The sequence below is a fragment of the Aquila chrysaetos genome, chromosome 23 (genome assembly GCF_900496995.4).
Source record: "Aquila chrysaetos chrysaetos chromosome 23, bAquChr1.4, whole genome shotgun sequence".
Classification (NCBI taxonomy): domain Eukaryota; kingdom Metazoa; phylum Chordata; class Aves; order Accipitriformes; family Accipitridae; genus Aquila; species Aquila chrysaetos.
Window position 1 is genome coordinate 18,892,716 of NC_044026.1, and position 18,978 is coordinate 18,911,693.

General features: G+C 44.4%; 1 protein-coding gene across 7 annotated transcripts in view; it reads right to left on the reverse strand.

The window, feature by feature from the left end:
• Positions 1–18,978, reverse strand: part of GPM6B (glycoprotein M6B) — a 112,786-nt gene that overhangs the window by 12,040 nt on the left and 81,768 nt on the right. For 3 of the 7 annotated variants that reach the window (XM_029999327.2, XM_029999322.2, XM_029999321.2), the window contains exons 2-3: positions 12,687–12,806; positions 1,728–1,914 (exon numbers count right to left, since the gene is read on the reverse strand). In XM_029999327.2, the coding sequence (XP_029855187.1) occupies positions 1,728–1,914; positions 12,687–12,806 (307 nt within the window). Of the gene's footprint in view, positions 1–1,727; positions 1,915–9,890; positions 9,979–12,686; positions 12,807–18,978 lie in introns of those variants that run through there. The other 4 variants (XM_029999325.2, XM_029999326.2, XM_029999324.2 and 1 more) reach the window with 2 other exon arrangements.

Below are 18,978 nucleotides of genomic sequence, written 5' to 3' on the forward strand. Positions count from 1 at the left end.
GGGGACGCCGTGCCGAGCCGCAGCCGGGGTGCGACGGTGGGCGGCCCTGGGGTGGGGGACCCCGGTGGGGTGAGGTCCCACAGCCACGCGGCAGGCCTGGGCACAGAGGATCCTGAAACGGGGCTGCAGGACCGACACCCGCGATCCCCGGGGATGGGAAGGGGTCAGTGGCGCACGTGAACTGGCAGGTCTACGTCTGCGAGCCCATAAAGGGAGGCGGCGAGGAAAGAAAAGAAAAAAACGGGAGGGTTTCGGCTGCCCTTCCTCACGCCGCCCCCGGGACGGAGACGTCTCCAGGGGCCGGCCCTGGGCAAGAGGCCGAACCCAGACCCGGTCGGCATCCCGACGCGGGCGCGCCGTCGTTGTGAATCACAGCTCGCGCAAAATTCCTCGCTGCCGCCGGACACAAGCCTTTTCAAAGCCCGGCAGTTCAGCCGGAGGGCCTGCGCGATGCCCAGCGCGCTCAGACCAGCGGCACAGAGCCGGGGACCCGCGCGTCCCTCAGCGTCGAGGGGAACGCGAGGCTCACGCCGGAGCGGCTGGGCGCCGAGCCCGGGACCTAGTGCAGGCCTCCAGGCCTTCCTCTGTCTTCATGGAGAAGCCTCCGGAACACAAAAGCCCCAGATATTTCACCGGGGGTTATTTCCAAAGGCTACGGTTGCAGGGACAAACATTTAAGCTCTTTCCAGTCTTTTCTCTCTCTTTTTCCCCGTTCGTACTATACCGGTCCACGTTCTTCTGAGGGGGTCATGGAAAGAACAACACTTCCCTGTTATTCCTGTCATCCTTCAAACTTAGTGTCACCAACAAACACTAAATCTACCCTCTTTCAGATTAAAACAGTTGCCCCTTGTCCTGTCACTACAGGCCCCAGTAAAAAGTCTCTCTCGACCTTTCTTTTAAGCCCCTTTAGGTACTGGAAGGCTGCTGTAAGGTCTCCCCAGACCCTTTTCTCCAGGCTGATCAACCCCAACTCTCTCAGCCTTTCTTCACAGCAGAGGTGTTCCAGCCCTCTGATCACTTTTGTGTCCCTCCTCTGGACCCGCTCCGACAGGTCCATGTCTCTCCTGTGCTGAGGACCCCAGAGCTGGACGCAGTACTGCAGGTGGGCTCTCACCAGAACAGAGTAAATGGGGAGAATCACCTCCCTCGACTTGCTGGCCACGCTTCTTGTGATGCAGCCCAGGATACAGTTGGCTTTCTGGGCTGTGAGCGCACATTGCCGGCTCAATGTCCAGTTTTTCATCCACCAGTACCCCCAAGTCCTTCTCAACAGGGCTGCTCTCAATCCCTTCATCCCCCAGCCTGTACTGATACTGGGGATTGCCCCGACCCAGGCACAGGACCTGGCACTTGGCCTTGCTGAACCTCATGAGGTTTGCAGGGGCCCACTCCTCAAAGCCGTAAGGTCCCTCTGGGTCGCGTCCCTCCCCTCAAGTGAACTGACTGCATCACTCAGCTTGGTGTCATCTGCGAACCTGCTGAGGGTTCATTCGGTCCCGCTGTCTATGGCACTGATGAAGATATTAAATAGTATCACAACATAAACAGGTTAAGCAGGATACACACTCTGGTTCTTTGTGCGTGAACACCAAAAAAAGCCACTGAGTGCTGTTGAACAAATAGGCAACCTAATACTCAAGGATGGAGACGAAGGTTTTAATCCACCTCTACTCATTTAGCATGAGGGTGTTACGAGGATTGATGGAAATCGGAGGCATACTTACACTTCACTCAGCAAAGCATGGTCACTGGCAGTCGTGGAGAAGTGCTGCTCAAGGATAGTCACGGTTCCCGTGAGCGCCACGTGGCCACAGCCACAAAACAACGCTACCCCCGAGAAGCAGAGAATGGTTGCCACGAGCGAAGCATATGGCACTCCTCCTAGGCACTTAATGCAACATTCAAAGCAACCTAAGCAGAAGAGAGAAAGCAAAAGAAACGTTATGAGCAAAAAGCAAATTATGAGGAAAAAAATATCTGTCCTCCACTTGGTAAAAGCCACAGGGACTAAAATGCCCAGGCATTGACATGCTAAGCAAAAATCTATAAGTAGTGCAAGACAGCATCACCCTCTAAAGCAGTGACCTACAGATCTGTTGGTATGGACTCAAAGCCCAGAAAGTGGGCTGAGTGCTCCTATCTTTACAGGATCAAGAGGAGATCAATGAGACAGCCTACGAAATGGAAAAAGAAAAAAAAAAATCACTTGTCTAAAGTGATTCATTGCGATTCAGCTGCTCATACAGAGCTAACCACATTTCAGCATTACTAACGGCAGGAGCACCAGCTACGCTGGCACCATTCAGGAAGCCAGAGAAGCAAATACTCAAGACAATGAAGCCTTTTGGACAAGTAAGAGATACTTTGCACTTTCATTGGAAGAGGGACACATTCAGGTCCACAAAACTTAACTACCCTACGCTCTCCCATGGCTCCTGAATATCTTTTTGTATAAATCCGCATGAGGTTATAGAGATACAGATATTTTAACAACAGAAAACCTGAATGGGAGCCAAAGAGTAGCAATTTTGATCAAGAGCAGTGAGATGAAGCTGTACTACACACAGACAATACATTTCCAGTTTTATAGGATACACTGGATTTACAGTGATCCCTGAATACAGGCTGCAGTAGCATAATCAGTTTTAATGAAATGTATTGTTTAAGCAGTCTGAGTTAACAAAACACGCCCCCCCCCCCCCCCAAACTGCTGTTCTACAAACACTGTAATAAGGAGGTTGCAGCTGAATTGCCAGGTTCCTCCCAACCGCGTGGCCTGAAAACCCATCTGCTTGCAGAGCTGGGAAATGTAAATGGGCAACAAACACAGCTTTTAACTGCGCTATAATGGTAATGGCAATCCATACCAATTCATTACTTCAGGGTGATGGCATTAAGCTGTCTCCATTAATGTGCATTTCATACAACTGCGCAAAACACAAGCCATTAAGACAACGCTTAATGGAGCTACCAGCGTTGGATGTCGCAGGAACAGCCCGCTGCTTCTACAGGAAGGTGCTAAATGGACAAAGCGTTTGAAGGCAGGGAGACAGCTGGCAAGTACGTACATCACATCACATCTTCGCACCCCCAAAATTCCTCACAAAGATCAGCAAGTCTCCATCCGCCACACAAGGCAAGTTTATTTTTATCCCCCTCCCTTTCCCACTAATGAATGAGTTGCAGAGCAGGCACTTCCATGAAGCACTGGGGAATAATACGCATCTGGTAATTGAAACCCTTCCCATTTCATAAGTGGGAAACTCTTGTTTTAGAGAGTCACTAGCAAGTGTCCTAGTCAGGCTTAAGCAGCTATCACCACTGAAATGACTTATGAAACGCCACTTTGCTAACTGCAGACAAGATTTAATTGTACAGAAACAAGCCTGGGAAGCTTTTACAGTCAAGCCCACAGCTGGAGTCTACTCAGTAGGAGCTACCTTCATGACAAGAACACTGCCGAAGGAACAAACACTGCAGCTTAGCAGTGACAGGGCAAACAAAATCCAAATTCACGCTATCAGAGGAAATCATCTCTGGTTTTCGTCTTAACACAGAGGTCAGGAGTCAAGTTCAGACACCAGACCTTGCAGAGCGATCCTCTGCTTCGGGGAATCTGCCTGAACGCAGCTCACAAGCCACACACCGGGCGCAATGGCAGTTGTACACATGAGGCTGGCTCGCCTCCGCAGCATCTGCTCCCGGGTCAGGCCCAAACCTCCGAGAGTTAATCCAAGAAACGCTTGCACCTGGTGCAGGATTTGCAGTGAAGGATTATCCAAGAGTAACCATGCTCTGATCCAGCAGGCAACACTCAACACACACGTGGTCACAGCCGCATAAAACAAACAGCCTTTCAGGCTGCACTCCTAAAGGGGAAGGTGACTTAACGCTAGATCATTGCTTGGTGCAGAGCAGGTTGATCACCTAATCGTGCTGATCCACAGATTGCTTCGCAGAAGGATCCCCTCAAAGACAGGAAATAAAAACAGCTGGAAGCAAAGCCAATGGACTGACAAGGTCCAAAAGAAAAGCTGCTGGTTTCAGAAAATGGGAGCAGCCTGCTTGACAAAACTAAAAATTGGCGCATACCCAGGATTGACGATTAACACCCCTGAACAAGGCACTTGTCCTCCCAGTACCCCACACTGCACAGCCGGCTTTCCAGGCCACTGGCGGAACATTCGCCCTGGAGTCTGTCAGATCTCTTACCCGAACACATGACAATATCTGCCACTAATCCACAGACACCAGAGCATAAGCCAACCCCCTCTCACCTCCCAGCGACTGGCAGCTGCACATAGCATCTTTGTGCAGATACTCTTTACGTCTTCCTCTACAGCCCAAGTCAAAAGCCATCACAGTATTTGGGTGATCAGTGCAGACCACGGCCAAGGTACGCCCTAAGAGGTGTCTAAAGCAACCGCGCTATTTTGAACGAGACAGAGAAAACTGCCCGAATGTGGAACTGCAGAAACTGCTCACCTTCACGGCAAGGCTAAAGCAGAGAGACTTCAATGCCCAGGGAAATAGCGCGCTGCCAACTTGCAAGTGCAGGAAGCATCCCAAACCAGCACGTTTCCGAGAGACAGCACCCATCCATACACAGTCATTCTGCACCCAAATTGACAGCAGAGCTGCACAGCCTCCTGCCAGAGGGTAACTAACTGCAGGACACAGCCTCATCACAGTGCTGGGGCTGTCAGACCCCCCACAGATCCCACTGTGAACACTCTTTATGAGCAGCTTAAATCCATGCCTAGCCTGAGCAATATAGTCGGTTTTATAATTTTGTTTTAAAGCAAGCCTAAAATAGTACTGCCAAGAGCAGCTTTCAAAACCAGCTAAAATTTGAAGCTCATCAAGCACTAAGATACGCTTACCAATCTTCCCAAACAAGAACTGAAACAAATCAGAGGATTTCTGAAAAAAATGAAAGCTTTCCAGGAAACCTGCTTTATGGTCTCTCTCTGTAACCCCAAGTCAGCAAGTATCTTCATACAGTACAACTGAAAACCCATGATGATGTTCACCTAGTTCATGTTCACAAAATAACTTGCTAACACAGTGATGACAACTGCAGGCTGAAGGCCTGCGAACTCAGGCTGACAAAAGTAAGTAGTATTAAAATAAGTTTAGTTCCAATTTTCTGCTAGTTTTACTTTCCATATGGCCAACACGCTGAACTTCTCAGCTGTATATCCCACTTCCAACACAACAGTGTAAAATGATTTAAATATGAAACTGTACAGCACAAACACACATCACTGCATCTCCCCTTTCAATGGCCATTTTGTGCAAGGCATCACTAGAACCTTTTGTGCAACTCAGCAGAATAAAAACATTTTTTGTCCTCAGGCTGGCGAGCAGCAGTTGCCATGGAGGCAGGTTAATAACAGCCCAATGATTTGCCCAGAGCTGCCTCTGATCTTGGCTACAGATTTAACACACTCTCAGAAGGAGGCCAGCTAAAACAAGGACTGAGATTATTCTCTAGGGAATGAATGCTATTAAAAACACACACACACACAAATATTCTTGCTAAAGGACAAAAATAAAGAGAAGAGAAAAAACAGGAACCGGCTATTCTTTTAATCTCCTGGAAACTATCAGTCACAGGAAATTGGTAAAGGATGAACCTACATATGTACACAAATCGGCAATTGGTTGCTTAATGTATGAAGAACAATTATACAATTTACCCAGCAGTGTACAAGCTATTGCATATATGCAGGAGCTTAGCCATTCAATTTCCCATGTCAAATGGCAATTGTGTGGCTAAATCTTCTTTGGGACTTTAAGTATGGCTTTAAGATTTAAACTTAGAAAAGCAAGGTAATGCAGAATTAATGGAAAGCAGTCTTTAACAAAAAAAAAAAAAAAAAAAAAAAAGGCAATTCTCAGACTCTAACTCACCCTACTAAGGTCAAGATGGAGTGGAATGACAAAATCTGTGCTTTGGAAATGACAAGAGACAATGGGATCAGGTAGCTGTCTTGAATGCTCCTAGGGCTTGCTCTAAGAAGTTTACACATCAGCTCTTGAAGCCCAGACTTGAAAAGCTGACACAAACACATCCCTCAAAACGAAGCACTGAAAACATGATGTAAGGAAAGAGTGTCCACACCTCCTGGACAGAAAACCAGCCTGTCCTCTAATGTCCCAAACTCCTCCTAGGTTGAATTTGTGCCTCCAGGTATCTCAGGTACGAACCATTGATCTCATAGTCAAGGTCAGTATAGAACAAAAACCAAAGGAACAAAGAAAACCTGAAAGGAGGTTCGAAAAGCTCTCCATTTCAGGGAGATAAACCTCCAGGCTCCCATGGCTGTTTTCTGAGTTAGTTCCCACTCTCTTTTCCTTAGAAGTTTCGTTTCTTCCCCTCCCATAAATCTGTCTTGCTGTTCTGAAAGATGAAGCAATGGGCACCATTTTTTTCTCATCACTTACTTCCTGTAATTGTGCAATGCATTTTTAGAAATCCTGGCATGTTGGACACCTGTCTAGTTAATATGTGGTAGAAACTACACTGCATGTTCAACCACAGAACCACTATCTCCATTGGCTTCAGCACCACAGCTCAGGGAGCATGTGTGGAGGAACTGTTTTAACAAAAAGAAGGTTGCAAGAGACCCAAGGAAAGAAAAAGCACTAGGTAACATCTTAAATGCAGCCATCGTATGTAAATCAGGCTCATTATTACACATACACGGGAGCCTGGTGTTGGCAGCATTACTACCAATTCACAAATAAATGTAAGAGAACTCAATACTTTACATTCAGCCCGCTTCCCCAGTACTGAAGATTACCCAATACCAAGTGTGCATAATACCATCGGAGTCCTAAACCACCATGGATCTTTGTCAGAAAAAGAACTTTATGTCAATGGAAGCAAATGCCAATTTTACTTTCTGCCACCTACTGTATTTTTAAAAATCTCCATTCTGAATAGTTTATGCATGCTAGGATGTACCTTTTCATACGTTACAGCATGACTGACAGCTAGGGGGAAGCAGTGAGGAACGCAGGAATACATTAATACCTCAGAAGCAAAAATGGAATTTACCTCCTTCTTCTGTGAGAATAAGCCAGTAAGAATAAGTGTTATTCTTACGGTAAGATAACTTTACTTCTCACATCTATCACCCACACCAGCAGCCGAGGGTCAGTGGCAACAGTACAATAAGATAAAACATTTAATCTTACAAGGGTAAGTTTGAAGCATGTGACAAATTTCTCTCCATACTTTAATAGAAGCACTAAAATAAAAAGGCTGTGTGTTAAATCACTTGGAAGTCTTTGCTGAAGCTCTATTCTTACCTATTACTGTTCATCTTAAATTCTGCTAATTTACAAAACATGACACAAAGCTAAAACCTCTGTCATGAATTACAATAAATGCTCACTCACCACACTTTTGGATTAAGTGCATTAAACAGACTAAGTAAGTGATGAGCTCAAATAGAGAAAATCCTTTATTTTCCTCCCACAAACCTCTTAAAGCTCTTCCACAGAAAACTTCCTTTCAGGTTCAACCTTCCTTAATTTTGCCTTTTTGTCCTCTCCAAATCAGTACTTGTGAAATTAACTTATACTGAAAATGAACTTGTCGTGAGAGCAAGAAAACTTCATGTGAGGGTACTTTAGTCTAGCCAGATCAGTAACCTCCTCCCCTGCATTCGCATCCCCCTCTCCCAGAGTTGTAAATCAATAAATAAGCCTTCTTAGCCAGCATAGTATCTGTGATGGAGAAGACGTGACCTTTGGAGACCACAGCCACCAGGGCTGCCAGAAAGGGTGAGACCTGAAATCCAGCAAGATCACCGCGCTCATCCTTCACAGCGGCTAGCATGAGATGCTTCAAGTGAAATGCAGTGAGATCTGGGGTACTCTGATTCATTCAGTAAATCTCACCCAATCTCTACTATTTAAGAGCTACTCAAAGAACAAGTAGCTCCTTTCTGAAGGTTATCAGCATTCATTACAACTTCTCCAGATACTCGACACATATATAAGATACTTGGTTTCAGCACTGCCATACAGCCAGTTCCCCGCTTCGGAGAAGGTATTTATTGTCCATTATCAGTTTTAAGCCTGCCATCTTTAAACTTCATTAGATGCTTCCATATTCTTGTGTAGCATAGAACTACAAGTCCTTGCTCATGCTTCCTGTGCTGGAAGAGGCGCAGAGAGACCAGGAGAACTGGTGCGCACTACGAACAAGCATCTCACAGCCTGGGAGCACCATTAGCAGACCCCTTTTTAAATCCACAAAGCACCAAGTATCTCTGTGGTACTGTATGAGTAACGATAATAAGCTGCTCCTCCTAATACTCCAGCAAAAACCCAGTAAGCATAAGTTTAAAATCAAGCACATTTTCTTCTAACACGATTAACAAAACAAAAAAAAAAAAAAACCCTTGCAGAGGTTACCAACGTTCATCAACAGAGACAGTAAATTTTTTCCTTTCACTAAAGAAAACATGACGTTCAAATTGGAGAAAAGGCTATTTTACCAAGGCAAGATTTCTCTTTTCCGGATGCTGTTAAGTGACACAGAGAAGACTCTAAGAACAGACAGCAGTAAACACAACCCCCTTTTTTCTTCAAATCTCAGGTCCACACTGGCAGTTCTTGTAGAAAAAAAAAATTAGCATTCCCACTGCAGGAATCAAACCTGTTTCATGCGAGGACAGATGATCCAAACGGTCTTTTACAGGCCTTATCTAACTTACCTTCTTCAAATTTACTGAAATACACACACTCCCCATCTATATCACTCCCAGCCTCTGCAAGGCTCATTAAGCTCACAGGTGTTCTGAAGGCGTCTTTTTCAGACAGTGCAATCTATGAAACATGAATCACTACATCCATGCTTATTGCAAGCGCCCACCTCAGGGGGTTGCTGCATGAGAGCAAGGAGTCAGACCTGCATGGGAAGAATGCCGCTGCCCCATCAGACAGTGGGATGACAGAATCGCTCTCGTCCAGCTTTTATTGCTTTTGGACAATGGTCAGGGAAAAGTTTGTTTATTTTAATTCATGTCTTCTCTGTTTTACTTTTGGCCCACGAAACAGGGGAAACCGCAGCAGAAGAAAAATACCCAATTTATACTTTGGACAAGACCTTACTTTGAACAGGTTTATATGGGAATCCTTCCTGATGCATATTTTTTAACTGTAAGCCGCTTCTACAGAAAAAAAATTAAGTATGTGATTTAAAAAGAGACTTCTCGCATAAGGAATAGCTAAGCAGTATTGATATAAGCTTTGGCATTATTCCTCCTGGAGACTTGTTCTAGTGTTTTACTATCCAAAATAACCCTTGGGACTTTTGCACAGCCTGAGCATGTGGAAGGGCTCATTGACACGCAGAGCTCAAAAGTGCAAACACGCTGCACCAGAAAGGGCAGCCTCTGGTCCAAACCGCAGCTTTAACTCTCAGCTGACGTATCAACAACTCACTGCTCAACGTGCCTGAAGACATTCCTCCTTTTTGCCCTCACCCTGACCTCCCTTCCCCTTGCTTCACCTATTTTTGCCTTCTTGGAGAAACACTCAGTAGGGTCAACATGCAAGAGTTGCTGCTCCAGTAGGTGCCAGCTCAGGTGATTATTTCGGACAAACTCAAGCCAAAGAGGTAAAACAGAAGAACTGATGGGCAGACTGCCAAAGATATTAAAATACATGAAGGTCCAGACAGGCTCCCTGGGGGAGGTCCAAAAGCACCTAAGCACTTCGGTCCCGTGGGCTACTTCAGCAGTTCTGTGAAACCTTCTGTAAGGACACCTGGGCTTCCTAGATTCAACCATCCTCCAGACCCACCTGTATTTGGCTGATACCATTTTTAAAGCTGATTTTACTTTAATCAAGGGCAAGTATCTTACCTGGAAGACTGGAGTTGAGACTCTTAGCTCCACCCTTCTGGCGGCTGTAACTCACCTCACTCTCCATCAGCCTTCAGCACTCATCGGGAGAGCAAGACTTTTGCCACACTGGATTTCAGCCACCGCTACCGATTGCTTCCCCAGTTGACTCCTCCCTAGCTACAAAGAAGCAAACAGAAACACAACCTCTCTCCCTAGAGCTGAGGACCAAAACCAGTGAGTGTGGGGATTTCAGCCTGGCAGATCTAAGATTCAGAAGGTAAATTCTCCATTTCAAAGATAACTGAAGCTGCCAAGATCTTCCCAGACGTTTACCCAACTATGAAACTAGAGAAGCGGTAAGAAACGTGAACCACAACTGCACAAGTCCTTTGCCCTGCAGCAGCTTTCATGCAGGTTATTTCCCAAGTTGAGTCCCCACCACACCATTTTCAAAACTTAAGCTTGCTTCAGTAAGGGAGCAGGCTGTTTCAGTGAGATACTCTGCATTCGCACTCACAAAACAGCTGAAACACCTCCCAGCATCTGGGGGAAGCACGTTAAGAAAAAAAAAAAAAAAAAAAAAAAGATTCCCATAAAGCAAACAACGCCCACCCAGCCTGGAAGAGTGCCTACAGCTAAGCTCATGTTAAACAACCATTGCTATGTTTCTCTTACTAAAGAAAAAGATGGTACTTTTGCTTCCTGGGAAAAAATTGTTTTAGGCATTTTGAAAGGCTCATTAATGTTGCAGGTGTTCTGGGGATGTCTTGGCTCCAGCACCACAGCGAATATCCCACGCTGACTCTTCCCTTGTTGCTCAAGTGCCAGATTAAAGCTTAAAATGGGGGACGGAGATCATGTCGTACACGGAGACCCTGGGAGAAGAGGTGGACGCCACAAGGACTGTCACAGAGGTGCTCTCCTACTGATTTCCATTCGGACACTGACAGAAGAGGCAAAGTAGAAATACCCGTACTGCAAAGGCACCCAAGAAATGATGTGGCTTGTCAAAGAAACAGAGAGTTTATGTCAGCTCAGTAGCCAATGCCACCCAGCAGCGGGGAGCTGTATGCCAGTACTGAGGGGAGACGTGTTACAGCTGTGACTTGTGCTGTGTCTGAAGTGACATTTTCCCTCCAATCTAAAGGAAAGGAGCAAAGACCAGTATTTTCACTGTGGCTAATCCATCACTGGCAGATTGATCTTACCCAAGACCTGTTCAGAGCAGTTTCACTGCTGCCTAAAAACCTTTTAATTTCTTGAAGTGCAGCCATTTAAAGCACCTTCCCTTGAACTGGCATATTTGGGCTTTGTTGGTGGGTTTTTTTTACCCCCATCAGCAAGAACCCATTCATCTTCAGCTCCTCCACGACAGGCACCACATTCACCTGCATGTTATTTCAGGAAGATTCCCAAGGCAGCCTGAACAGGGTTCAGTTGCCTAAACAAGGGTTTCTAGCACCATTTTAGGTGGCAGACTCCCAGCTGCTGCGACAGAAGGCTGTGTGTCTCCTCTGCTCATCTGTGCCAGCACATACGGACGTGTCTCATCACTGGGGACAGCTGAAGGGGCACAAGACCCTGAAACTGGGCACCTGGCCTGCTCCCTCCATGTCCTGCACAGCCCAGGAAGGCAGCGTTCGTAATCTACTGTTCCTTCCTGAAGCATTTCTCTGGTGTATAAAATATCCCATGTGCACTGATCTGAAGTTTGGGAATGTCTTCTAGAAGCACCGAGTCTGTCACCCAGGTCATTTATCATAAAATATGGCCAAAATGAATACTGATATTGAAGATGGAGATCATGATTTGCAACTTAAGTATTTGCAAAAAAAAAAAAAAAAAAAATCCCAAACAACCCAAAACCAAAAACCCACCCCATTCTGAAATACATAAACATTTGAATCCTAAAGAACAAACGTGTGCAAATATGATGGAAAAGGGAAGGATTAAGCAGCAAGCTTTGGTCAGTATTTCCCTGCAGTTGCTGTTAAAGTCTCTGATGCGGAGGCAGGCATCTCCAGCAAACAAGCTGTCAAGCAGGCTTCAGTCAATCAGCTCCATAAAGAGAAGAGGATTGCTGGATAGAGCTAGCTGCAAATGGTATCTCTGAGCATTTATATCCTTTGCTGTGCTAACTCTCAGTCAGACTGGAATTTTCCAATGCAATCAATCGGGTGCTTGATTTCAGGTGCCTCTCTGAGATGCTTCAAATCAAAATCCCCCCCAAACTCTTAAAATGAAGCTTCAGGAAAATAAAATAGGATCTTTTGAGGACTCGAGCCAGATATCAAAAGGACAGGCATGTGGAATCACCAAAGAATCTTTAAAGCCTCAGCTGAAATCCTCCTTTAGGCTCTGACATATGCACTTACTGCTTCTAGCAAGAGAAAAATGCAACAAAACCACGGAACATTGTCTAGGAAGCATATTGTAGGAGACCGGTGAATCAGATGTGCTGTCACTGCTTTAGTGTCAATTACTGCATTTGTGGCTGATCAGTTTGATAGATAGATTCACCTGCATACAAAACCCATACTGTGCCATCTCATCTGTAAACAGTTTTGAAGCAATCGGGCAGCACAGTTAAAAGGGAGGTGTCCCTCACCACACATTATTGTCTTTCAAGCATTAGCAATGACATTTAAATTTATATTCATATGCAAGAACTAGACTCCTTACATCCTTAACAAACAAACCAAGAAAAATAGAAGAACATTTATCTTAAATTGTTAGGACTAGTGCAAAGCATTAGGTTTATGCTACTACCATTTCTGAACTCTCCATTTCCCTTTCACCCAGCCCTTTATTTACCTTGAATCCCCAAAGGACTAATATTGCCTCTCAATGCTGGCACATGATGGTACCGGTGTGGCCTTGAACTCCTGTACATCCAGTGGTACCTGCCAATTTCCATTTCTGGTCTGGTGATCACTGCCAATTTTAGGTGGTAAAAAGTCAGTGTCACCAGCAAGTTTTAGTTCAGTACTTTCAGTCATTTAACTTTAAAAATAAGAGCCCAGAAAAACACGCTGCAGTTTCAGAAACAATATAACCTTATAAACCAAGGGAGGGGGTGGAAAGGACTATGGACAGGGAAATGCTCACACAGGTGTTAAGAAAGGTTGAATAGCTAAAACTCCACCTAGGATTTGAATTAAACACATAAGGAAGGACTCCCTATTCCGCCCCCCACCCCACACTCTCACGTCTCTCTTTATCCATGGCAAAGAGCTCTGCTCCAGAAGTAAAGGAAGAAGACAAAGTCATGGAAAACCACATTACCTGCTTTTTTAAAAGACCCTAAATCTGTCAAAGAAAATGGTTATTGTCATGTGTAGAGGTAGGGCAAACAGGAGTTTGCTGCATTACTTTCTTACATAAAAAACAACAAAAAAATTCATGGGCTTTAATGCACATAGGCTCTGCTCACGTATGTTGCAACAGACTTGTCCCAAGTGTACAATGAAGTAGAGCAGTTATCCTTCTCCTAATCTTTTCAGAGGACTGACGAAGCTCAGCAATGAGACCCCACATGCTGTAACACACTTGACCAACTCGCACACTCGTTGCACACTCATCAGCACAGGCTTCCGAGCTCCCTGGAAGAGGCCAATGGCAAAACATCAAACTACTTTTGAACCTACATGCCCTCCCTCGGCACTGCTATGGCTTTGTTAGGCTGTCAGAGCAAGACAGACAGGCAAAAAAAGTAATTGTCATCTCCAGCCAAAATAAATCCAACTCAGCAGCATCTCGCCAGGTGGAGGAAGTGAAGGTTACAATGCTGAAAACCCATCTGCTGTAGACTTGGTCAGAGATGAATTTTGGAGGGCAGGGGGAGTAGGAATGCCATAAACTTCTGGCCTGTGAGGGGCCAGGAAGGTCCTGGACCTGGTCCCTCTCTCATGGTTTTGCTGCTGGTGCAATGACGAGTCTGGCACAGCTACATTTACATACGTCAAGAAGAGAAAAAACCTTGGCCTCAAATCTAAATGTTGGATGTAGAGATTTGAAACAATAATTTGTTTGTCTCCTACACCAGCAAATGAATTCCAATACTAAAACAGTCTTTTGGGTTCGGGATGCAAACTTAGCATCAATGGCTCCCTAGAGGACACTTGTGGCTTGGTATTTCTCCCCTCTCTGCTACTCACGCACAAACCAGCAAGCAGGTATCAGGTAGCATATTTTTCCTAAAAGACATTATTCTGTTTTGTATGCTTTACCCTTCCTTTTAGGAAAGGCAAATTCCACTTCTTATGAGCATAACCAAATTCAAAATGTGTTGAAAGTATTGTTCCAAATGACTGTGCATGCTCAGGATGGTATCATCTCCTTTTGCTTACACAGGAACAATCCTGTCTGTGAGATCACAAGGAACGCCATAATAATTGAACTGGACACAAAATGGAAAACAACAGAATTCTTGCTAGTTCTGCATATTGTCTCCCTGCTTCATCCCAACTCTCTGCTCCCTGCTTTTTTGAAGCTACTTACTGGACATCGGTAACAGATTCAGATTTAAAAATAAATAAATTAAAAAACAACCAGCTGCAAAGTCTTCCAGGAAGAAAAAGAGTCTTCATTTGCACTGCAGCATCTAGACCAAACCCTTGACACCAAAAGGATTTTATCCTACCAGGCCTGAACCCAGAATGTGAGATTTCTCCTGCAGTGGCTATGAAACCACTTGCTCAGAGCAGCAGCGCAGGCAGCTGGCTGTCTCCCTTAGCTGGGGGGGCACCGGTGAAGTCACCGCTCTCTGCTGTGGGACCAACATCAAACCCTGAAATGTGGAGACAGCACGTAAACTTTGTAGCATCATTTCTGTAAGTGAAAATATTCTATGAAGTTGGGTTTTTTTAATTAGCAATTTCTGGTTTTGCAGTAACAGGGCTCCCCCCTTTAGGAGCTGGTTCAAACTCCGTAAGGGATCTCAGTTTTTCCACTGCTCTGCAAAGAGCCACTTAGCAATGGCTGTTTGGGAGCCCTTACTGCACGTCTGGCATGACCTCTGAAGTTGAAGAGCATCTTCTGGTGATTTCGCTGGGACCCACCCAGGCCCACTCATGCAAAATCATCACCAGGACAAAAACCCCACAGGCTTCAGTGGCATAACAACTCCTGCACACAGTACGTATGAATTAGAGTTTAACTCTGTACCCTGAATAGTTAGGAAAGGAAACAGCTTTAAATTACTTATTTATCTTTTGCTTTTTGAGGAACTAACTACACTAATTGCATTCCCAGGTCTAGGTTGCAACACCCTCCGCGCACAGCCCAGCTCACGCATCTCGAGACCTCCTGGCTGAAGCAGGTTGTGCTCAACCCGGCACAGACGCACCAGCTACGGAACCGACGTTTTCATGTCACGGCACGCGGGCACACCGATGGCGACCGTGGGGTTCAATAGTTATTGGGACGAATCATCTTGCACACCTGTAATAAAATCCCCAGCGCCCAACACCCTCGTGCTTGCTGCCTTTAGCCTATGGTTTTAGAGGAAACAAACAGTTAGGACGTTCATCTGTCGCAGCTGACAAAGCGGGAGCAAAGAGAGGGTTGTCCTTCGGTCATTTATGACCTGGTGATGAATACTGCATTAGGAGCAAGGCTGGCCAGAAAATGGGGAAGGGTCAGAGAAACCAAAGGGGACTTCCCCAGCCCTCCTCGCTCCCCTCTTCAGCCCCGTTGCTCCCACTGCGGAGTCCACTGTGTACATGCAGTGCCATCTGGGCTGCCCCCCACCCCCATTACCGTATCCAGTGGCACATATGTCTAGGTTTTCTGCTTTCATGAGGTCATTCAGACCAGTATGAGTACGTTCGCCGAGTGTTTTTCAACCCCCTCCTATTTAGAAACCAAATCCTATTCATTAAAACCTAAATCACTAAGCCTGCCAAATTATTATCCCCAGAATATCGCGTGTCCCAGATTCTCCCTGGGCTGGACCTCTCTTTCTACAGTCGTATTCTTCAGGGACTTATACTTAAAGCACTTGCTGTTTTCAGGGGATCTAAAACACCAATAAACTGCTTGAAACGGGAAAAAATATGCAGTATACTAAAAATCTTTAAACGGCTTGACAGCTCTGATATCACTGTGTGAGCCTAACATTAAGGGGGTACATTTTGGTTAATAACTGTAACACATATATTAAAAAAGTCATTTTTTTCAATTTGCTGTAACGAAAAATACATCTATCTGTGATGCATCAAAATGTCATAAGCTCACTGTGTAGAAAGAACTTCACTAAAAGTAAAATAAACTGCTGATTAATTCACTCCTTTCTTACGCCGCACTTTCAGCTTCACTTACACTACCGCACAGAGTTGTACAGTTGTCTTGAGAAGTATTTTCTTTCTATTTTTGACTAGCATATATTTGTCTATTTAGAGTTTAAAAGCAGAAAGGTTGCTTCATATACGATGAAAATAATAAAGCTCACAACCATTCCTGAGCACGAGGTTTTCTTTCATCGAGAGCTCATTAGTAGGGAAGAGCCAATTAAAAGGAACCTTTGGTACAGCTGGTCAGGCTGGCTTTCATTATTCCTCAGGACAGCATATGCAATTTGAATATCGTATGCATTCATACAAGGAACCTATATCCTAGTGTAATAGCCTTCTTCCATCCTCCCATGTGTAACTGGTGAATTCACCATGGTCATCCACAGTTGGGTTTTACTTTGTCTTTTGAATTTTGCAACTTGGTAGTATTTCTCATAGTTAAATTAAAAGGGAAACTTCTTGTCTCTGTTAATGTATATCAGGATCTATATCCTTCACTGCTGATGCAAAACGGCATTTCGTTTTTCTTATTTATTCCACCTCAGTAAATCTGCCTGCCCAGTCCTCACATTTTGATTTAATTTAATGGCTGCAAGATAAACCCTGTCATTTGTAATAATTTGTAAACCTTCATCTTTAAAATGCATCCAATCTGTCCTGCAGCCCTGTAAAGTATCTGTTAAACATTTTGCTTCAGCTTGCTCATGGTGTTCTCCTCTGATAAGGGCTGCTGATACGCAGTATAAAGCTGACTTATTTCTTATCTGCATCAACATGGGTGTTGTTCCATTTCCAATTAAAAAAACTGGGGCAGCAGCCACTCATCTGGGTGCAGAGAAACAAATGTCTGATAAACACTGAATCCATCAGCTGGGTAATATCACTGCCTGAATCAGGCAGGGGATTCATGAAAATAATTACTAAAATACAAAACTGGAATTCATATACAATTTAGCAAACTTTAAAAATCTAAGTAAGTTCAATGATTTTCATTTATCAATCAGTAATTATTCATAAAGCACATTAGCTTGCGTAAATTGTCTCAGCTACACTGCAATCCAAAATAGCTGGCCATCCACATTTGCCACAGGGATGGGAAACATAAACCAGTACCTATGTGACACCACTGTTCAGATCTGGCTGTATTAAGTGCTCGAACTGAAAATAGATCTCGCTGCTCATTCCAAGTGCTTGAGCAGTGTTGCTCTCCAGCATTCTCCTGAGTACAGGGAGCCCTGTATAGGCAGCATGTAGTCCCATCCCAACTTCCTCCAAGTATTTATTCTATACAATTACAGTACGTCCTTGAGGAGGTCCTTGCATTCAAAAACACAACCGGGAAACCTGTAGTTTAAAATTCTGGTAAAGGGAAAAACCCTCTTAGCTTAAAAGTATGATTTGCTATTATTTAAATGCAGATACTTTCCCCAGAACTCAGCAGTGCAAAGCATACTGTGTGTGAACCTGAATACCCAAAGTGAAACGCTCAGGATCTTCTCTTACTCAGTCTTAGCAATAGCGACATCCCCTGAACTCCTTCAGATGTCGTTTTATCTCCTTAGAGTTTGCAATTCATTTCTGGGAGGAAATGTTAAAAGACTTTGTGATAACACTTCGATTGCTTCAAGCTGTGGCAGTTGCCTTGCAATCACTGGGTCTAGGGCATCTCATCAAGGACGCCCATTACACTCAGCCCAGGTGGGATCTTAGAGGAAGAAGCAAATGTTGCAAGCCTGGCAAGCATGTAAGGCACAGCAAGCAAGAGATCCAGTCCAGACAGTAAATGGACACATTTTTAAAGGGGTCAGCTTCTGTTTTGTACCCCAAAATGAAGCAGCAGCATTTTCCTGGAAGTTCTTCACACAGAGAAAAAGCTCATTTTCCTCCATGAGAATTGCTGGTGAAAGAGCCCTTTTGAAAAATCCTGCCATTTCAGAGGTACCTGATGCCTGCTGAGCCTATCTAAAAACCCGACTAGGCTCAACAGTCTTAGCACTTTGGGAAATCTGTCCCCCAAAACCAAATCACCGCTTCATGGCAGTAACTTTGCAGGGGGATTTGGGCTATTTATTTCGCTATTGAAACTAGGAGTAGGGCTGCTTCAGCTTTCTGCATTTTAATTTGCTGTGAAACATATTGGGAATTTAAGTGAATAGAAATAAAGAGCATAATGTGAGAGACCATGTGTTGCTTTCAGAAATTAGGAAACTGGCAAGAACAAAGCCTTGAAGTGTTACATACACATACCTATGTAACAGATCCACAGCATAAAATTATCACAGAAAAACTAGGAAAGGGTGGTAAAATTAAGACAGAAGTTCCCCTGCTTGCATCCTATGAAAGGAACAGATCAACCACCTTGACTTAGTAACAGATTTACTGTTCTACATGTTGTGCTTTCATCCTTGCCAAAATAAAAGGGAAACCATAAACTCATCATAAACACACTCAGCAACACATTTCATTTTGCACAGCTGCTAATGCATACAGATAACTTACTTTGGTGTTTATGGTACATGAGTTCTATCAGTTTAAAAGAAACTCATCAGTCAGAAGAAAAAATTGCTGTAATTTTTGAAGAATGATCTATGAGTTCAAGGTGGTTTTATAGTCAAGGCATTTAGGACATTTTGTACATTAATTACTCAAAATCTGCAGTGAGGTGGGTTATTGTCCACATACACTAATGGCTTTCAGAGTTTAATCTCTCATCAGTGGACCTCCTTCTGTGAAATCCCTAAGGGATTATGTAGTACTATGTCTAATCACTTGACAAATTTCATTTACTTGAAACTGAAGCTAGGTTTGAATTA